This window comes from Cuculus canorus, chromosome 8 (genome assembly GCF_017976375.1).
Source record: "Cuculus canorus isolate bCucCan1 chromosome 8, bCucCan1.pri, whole genome shotgun sequence".
NCBI classification, from domain to species: domain Eukaryota; kingdom Metazoa; phylum Chordata; class Aves; order Cuculiformes; family Cuculidae; genus Cuculus; species Cuculus canorus.
In genome coordinates, this window is record NC_071408.1 from 5504394 (window position 1) to 5510886 (window position 6493).

General features: G+C 48.0%; 1 protein-coding gene across 1 annotated transcript in view; it reads right to left on the bottom strand.

Moving 5' to 3' along the window:
• RGS8 (regulator of G protein signaling 8) overlaps nucleotides 1–6259 on the bottom strand; it is a 29178-nt gene extending 22919 nt beyond the window's left edge. Inside the window, exons 1-2 of the mRNA XM_054073004.1 lie at nucleotides 6142–6259; nucleotides 5631–5818 (exon numbers count right to left, since the gene is read on the bottom strand). Of these exons, the coding sequence (XP_053928979.1) occupies nucleotides 5631–5735 (105 nt within the window). The 5' untranslated portion in view covers nucleotides 5736–5818; nucleotides 6142–6259. The remainder of the gene's footprint in view (nucleotides 1–5630; nucleotides 5819–6141) is intronic.
• Between the last annotated feature and the right edge of the window lie 234 nt (nucleotides 6260–6493).

Consider the following 6493-nt stretch of genomic DNA (forward strand, 5'->3'; position numbering starts at 1 on the left):
GACTTCACTGAGGCCCCGAGCCATGGCATCTCCATTGTCTTTTTTGTTTCTGATGAAATTGATTGACTAAAAAGACATTAATAATAATAACAATATAAAAATCCTTCTGCAGTTAAACAAGTCATTGCCTTTTTCATGGAAACATGTAGTCACCCTCCTCTTCTCTGCTAAAACACTGCTTGGCCTGACATACCAGTGCTACCAGCAGGAAACATGTCTCGAGGTAGCACATTATCACCAGGCAACATCCCTGGTGAGTTCTGCAAAACTTACTATGAAAGCACAGGGCTTAGTAGCACTGCAGCAGTGATCCCAGCTTTCCATCATCTTGGATCCCCTCCTCCGTAGCTCAACTTGGCAAGCCAATATTTGCCTCGTTCTCATCCTCCCATCGCAAAGCCCAGGTCATCCTGGCTCAGATCAGTCATGTTCCCAGTTATCAGAAGACAAGGACTGGAAAAAAATGCTATGGCTGATACAATCTCCTCTCAGCCAAGGTCAAATGTTGAGGTTCATCTCATGTCTCTGGTACGACAGGTTGGTTTGCTCAAGTTAAACAACGGTCACCTGGGGCCCTCGCCCCAAACCCAAGCCAACTTTAACACAACATCATCAAGGGTTTGACATCTAACATGTCGGTTTTGTTTTAATGCATTTCCACACTTCCAGGTTCTCTCTGGGCAACCGCAGAATGTCACGAGTGGTGTTTTTACAATACGTCTAAGACATACTTCAGATCTCATTTACACACACAGACACTGTGAGGATGGAGGAGGTCAACAAAATGTTCAGTTAACACTGCTCTACACAATTCTGGTCCATTATTCATTTACATGGACTTCATTGCAGCCTCAAACAGATCAAAAGCTCTGATTCACTGACTTTTGGTGGGTTTGATCAGAGGACACACTCCTCCTCCTGCTTTTACACCAGTTTTATATATAGCCATGACCAGTATGGACAGAGATCCCAGTCCCTATTTCTCCAGTACATCAGTACACTCTTTTCGTGACCTCAGTGAGACCCTGGAGCAACCTACAAAAAGCTCTGAATATCAATAGTTTTTTTCTTCTAGTTTCCTGGGGCAGGTGTGAGTTAATAGAGAACAAAAATAAGTGAACTGTGCTGACATAGGCACTATGGGAACTGTAATTAAATTGCAGATAAAGAGAATTATATTTTTACAGGGTAATACTTTAGAAAGCTTCTGTGAGGTTTATAGCAAATTCCTTCTCCAACAGACCTCCTGCTTCTGACTACCCTGTAGCTTCTATTTAAAAGCTTTTAATAAAAATAACTCATTTTGATATTAGACTTGGATCCCATCCAAAATTTTAAATCTCTCCGATAAATACTTTAAAGCAATTTCCTCATGGCCTGCTAGCAGCAAACACACAAGCGGTGAATATGTGTGGCGTTCAGAGTGTTGACTGTCACTGGACAGGGTGGAAGGGAATTTGCTAGCCTGTTCCCACGACATTAATCTTCTCCCCACCATCTCCAGCGTCCTTTTCACCCTCCTTATTATCTTAAATACCTCCCTGCCTGTCTGTGCATTTTGTCTCTTGATCATCATTCAAGGGCTTTTTAGCAATTCTTCTGGACAAACACCTCCACCATCTCACTTGGTCCCCCTTTCTGCCACCCAACTGCTAGATTAAATGGCATGGCATGAAGACATCTGCTCCTCACATATCCATCTGGACCAGGAAGGCAGCTCTGGCTGGCAGGTGTGTGCCTTTTGCCTCTTCATGTAGAAGGATGCTCTTCTCAGGGCTTGCAGCTGACTACCCTTCTCTGTTTGGAGCTGAAAGATGAGAAGCTGCCTACCTTGCCTGGTTCAATTTCTTGGCTGACATCTCCAGTAGGTTTGCCTTAAGTAAAGTCCTTCACCTTAACATTTAATCAGACTCCTCCCTGTCTTCTCACTCTTGCTCTGTTTCCTCAGGGATCTGCTTCCACTCTGGGATTCCATTATTTTATGCTTAATGAGCCATCATGTCAAGCCTGCCACTGTCGTTTCCACTTCTCATTTCTGGCTTTGTAGCCTTGTCATATTCACAGTGTTCCGTCCCGCTTCGAGGGGCTTTGAACTTCTTTGGGGTTGCATTTGGTCTTTGTGACTTTTCCTGGTTCTGTGACAGCATCTCTCGTTTCTAGTACTGTGCTGCAAGGAGCTTGTTCTGGGGTGTGCTTCACAACTCGCTAATCCAAGAGGTTTTTCACCTATCAAAGTGCTTCTTCAGACTGCTGTGATGTTTGGCAGCTACATCCCCACAGCTGAAGTCATTCTTTGGTACGTTTCCGTAAGATCCTGTTGCCTCTGTGATCCCTCTGGAAGATGGTCAGTGATGCAGGCTCTGTGACCGCAAAATGCCAATTATATAGGGTCAGCTGCCTTCACAGTGGTCACTACTTTGGGAATTCAGGTGACCTGCGTGCTGCAAAGCCTACCTTCGACTCAACTGCAAGCCTCCAGCCGTGGTCCACTTCAGCTATGACACAAAGGAGCTTTGCTTTTTTGCTGGAGGACTGGGAGGAACAACCACCCTTGACCTGGAATGGTAAATTTCTCATGGCACGAAGAATTATTTGATCTCCTCTGACATGTGGTCATTCAAAATTTATCCAGAATTCAGGTTGGTCCCTGAATTCAGGTTGGTCGTTCGAATTAGTAATTAATTTATCTCCAGAGCTCACTTTTCTCCACCTCTGCTTGCAATTAAAGCTGGAAAAAAAATTGTTGTAACTAACATCTGCCATGCCATTCTCTGCACACTGTGCCAGGCTGCTTGCCTGCTTATTTCAGGGTCCAGAAGAAAACCCCCTTGGTCCAGCACAAGGTGACTGTCTTGGCAAGACAGAATTTTGACTGACGTAAAAAGAAACAAATCACAGACTTGCCGAATTTGTGAAGAGAGCCACGAGAACATCTCCTCATTCTAAAAAAAGGAGCTCCAGTTACATGGGGAAACATCCACAGATGTAGCTCAGAATGTTTTTAAGGGGTTAATTTTTTTTATTCATCTTAAACCTGAAATAATTCTCCATATCAGGCCAGGCAGGCAGAAAATTCTGGAAGGTGAAACAAGGAGGGCTTGAGTTTCAGGGACAGGTGAGGAAATTAAACAGCCGAAGTACTGGATGGGGGTCGATAAAAGATGACACCTCTCATGTGCTAAGAAGGCAGAGCAAGAGACAGGAGACACCCACTGAGCTGAACTCCCTTTGAAAATACAAGACGATGTTTAAAAAAAAGAGTTATATAAAGTGCAATCCACAGTTCTATCTCCAGCTTAGCTTGGGAGCATGGCAGCTATTTAAATTCTCCCCTGTGTCAATGATAAAAGTGTCTCCTGGACATGTTTGCAGCTCTCAGCTGCTGCGATCGCTGCGGCAGAACAGATGCCTCTGCTGGAGATGGCTCCTGGCCCCAGCTTGCACACTCCAACTCCCTCCCAAATTCCTCCAGGCAGGTAAGATACAAAACCAACAGCTAAGCAGAGTAGAAGGCTTCAGGCTGAGAGGGGGAGCGTGCGAGGCAAAGATCAAAGGGAAGAATTTCCTCTTTAAAGCACGTTATTACAATTTCATAATTGTTCTCCAAGGAAACATGGTCCCATGCCCAGGAGCAGTTTCACATAAAGAACTGCATCGGTGCTTCTGTGTGTGTGCTGGAGAGGATGCTGCTAGCGTGGAGCAAGGAGGCAGAAAGGATTGGAGTTGACACAGAGCTGCTCTGTGCAGCCTTGGAGTCCTCCCAGCTTTCAGCATCGCTGCTGCTGTCAATATGGCAGTGTCTGTAACGCAGTCGGTGCGTACGGCTGGGAAACCGAGACGGATCCACCCCAACAGACAGCTCCACCACGACCCCCTGCCACAGATGCTCTGTCCCTTGTACGCTTAGGTTGAGATCTGGTGCTCGAGACAGGCCAGGGAGGGAGCTTTGCTGACAGATGGGGTTAATTTTCTGCTGAGACATCATTCGAAGCGCTTGCAAGCAGCCTGCACTTTGCTAGCTGAACACTGCAAACTAGTCATTTATTGAATGCTAGAAATTAGACCCGAGATCTCGGGGCTGGAGTCACAAATCCATTTATGGTGGACAAGGTCTATGCTTATTTGCTCTTATCGCTGTTATTTCAAAGACTTGGGCTTACGAGGCACCCAGATCCCACAAGAAGGATTTACTGGGGCTATTAACCGCTGTACAGATACACAATGTGGCATTGGGAGATCATCCCTACTGCAGAAAAACACCTGAGCACGTGCTTAACTTTAAACAGGAGAGTAGCTGAATGGATATTTGTACGATGAAACACAAACTGAGTTAACTGGATGGGTGAGCTGGGATTTCTCTTTATCTCTGGAGGCTGCTGCTCTAGCCTTAATTAAAACATAAATGAAGCGAGTTAGATGGCTTCATCCTCTTTCTCCAGCAGATGGTGGTTCTTTCATAAAAATGCCTGCTGCATCCAGCAACAATCTCTCCTTTGGAGACTGGCAATCGTTGCCCATGTCCTGCCAGTCTGGATAGAGACACACACCGAGCTCTGCCAGCGCCTGCACTATCCAGGGTGGAAGAACTGGGCAATGTCTCCAGAGCGACAGAGAAGGACTCTGGGGCAGGGGGCCAGGCTCATCCTGCCGGTGCAGGCAGCGCTGCATGGAAGGAGCTGGGGCTGCAGGAACGAGTGAGTCTCAGAGAAGGTGACACAACAAGACAGTGAGAACATGGCCCTTTGTGCAATGTGTTCGCTCCCCAAATGTAGGGATGCAACTGCAGAAGATGCTAGCATGACAGATCCCGTGTATTTCTTAGCTGTGCCAAACTACCACCTTAATTCCCCCACCCATCAGACAATAAAGAGATGGCCTTTGCCACTGCAGGGATCTCCATCCCACACCCAGGGATGCAGGAAAACGAGCCCCCTTGGGCTCCTGTTCATTCCCCGAAAGAGCACACACACTCCTGCCATCTGCAAGGTTACACTACAGCCTCTGCTCAATGCCGTTCTCTCACCTCCAGCACGTTCTCCTTTTGCTCCAATTAGTCTTATTTTTAAGTAGCTCAGCCCCAGCGTTCATTCTGAGTGTTAGTTACAACGTCAGAGATACCCAAATATTAGAAGGATACACAATCCACCATTTTAAAATAACAACAATAGCGAAGGAAGGGGGGGGAATGAAAGACGATGAAGATCTCAGAGCCGCCGGCACCAGCACTGGCTGATGTTTTCTCCCAGCATCAAAGGCCCACCACTAATCCCATTGAAACGGAGATCACCCCAGAACCAGTCCTGGTCCGTATCAGCCCAGCCAGGGCTGCGCTTAACATAAGCAATATGCTGCTCTCTTTCCCTGCCTGCTAATTGGAAGCAGTGTCTGTATCCCTTTGACCATTCCTAAGATGCCAAGGGAAGATTAATGCACCAGGAGAAGCTCTGTCATGACATTAATAGGGGGGACATCTGAGCAGCACCCTTCCCCCTCCTGCTCTGCCTGTGGAGCCATCCTTCCCCACAGAAAACTGGGACAGGAAGAAGGAAAAATCCCTGCCATGGGGCCTCATCACCAAGGGGGGATCCAGAGGGCCTTTCATCACCCACCAAGGCCCGTCTGGCTCTTACCTGTCTTGCAGCTGGCAGCAGGGTGGTGGCTACGTGGCTTTTGGTGCTTGATGGACATGGCTGGTTGGGACCCTGAGGAACAGTGTCTGCAGGCTCCCAGTGCATCGGGGAGGGCGAGGGACCCAGCCTGGCCACAGTTATCTCTGGAGGAGCAGCAGCACTGTGCCACTTTTCCTGGCTCCCTAGCCCTGCATCACATGAAAAGAAAAAGAGCTGGTGGAAGGAGGGGGGTTACAAAAGAGAGGGAAGGGGGAGAAGGGAGAGCTAGAGCGCGCGCTCTCGCAGATGCACACACACAGAGCAGACAGAGGCTTGTATAGGATGGCACTGCCTGACTTGCTCTCATTATTGCTGCAGGCTGGCTGCTGCCCATGGAGCGCTCGCCAGCATCCGCTGCTGGCTGGGGGCACAGAGGGGAAGAGGGACAGGGAAGATAATCAAACCTCATGGACCATCAGAGCAAGGAAAAATACCAGCATGGCACCGGGGGCTTTGCTGTCTTTGCTTTTACCTGGGAGGGCGAGAGCCACACCAGGGAGGAGGAAGGGATTGTGGTGGTAAAGACTTCCTTGATGACACCTTTCTTCCTTTACACATAAAAAAACGCCCAACTCCAGTCCTCCTCAGCTGTGCCGAGGGATGGTGTAGGGCAAGCCTGGCCCAGAGCTTTAAAAAATGGGAAAGCATTAAGACAGACAGAAAGCGAGTTGCACAAACCCAGAGAAATAACATCATTGAAAATTCAGCCTCCCCACCACACACACATTCCCACAATCCAGGTCATGCCAATAGAAGTCCAAAGGCTTGGCAGGGCTGTTGGAGGGTGTGGAAAGGCACTCCAACCATAACACCTCCCCTCTGCG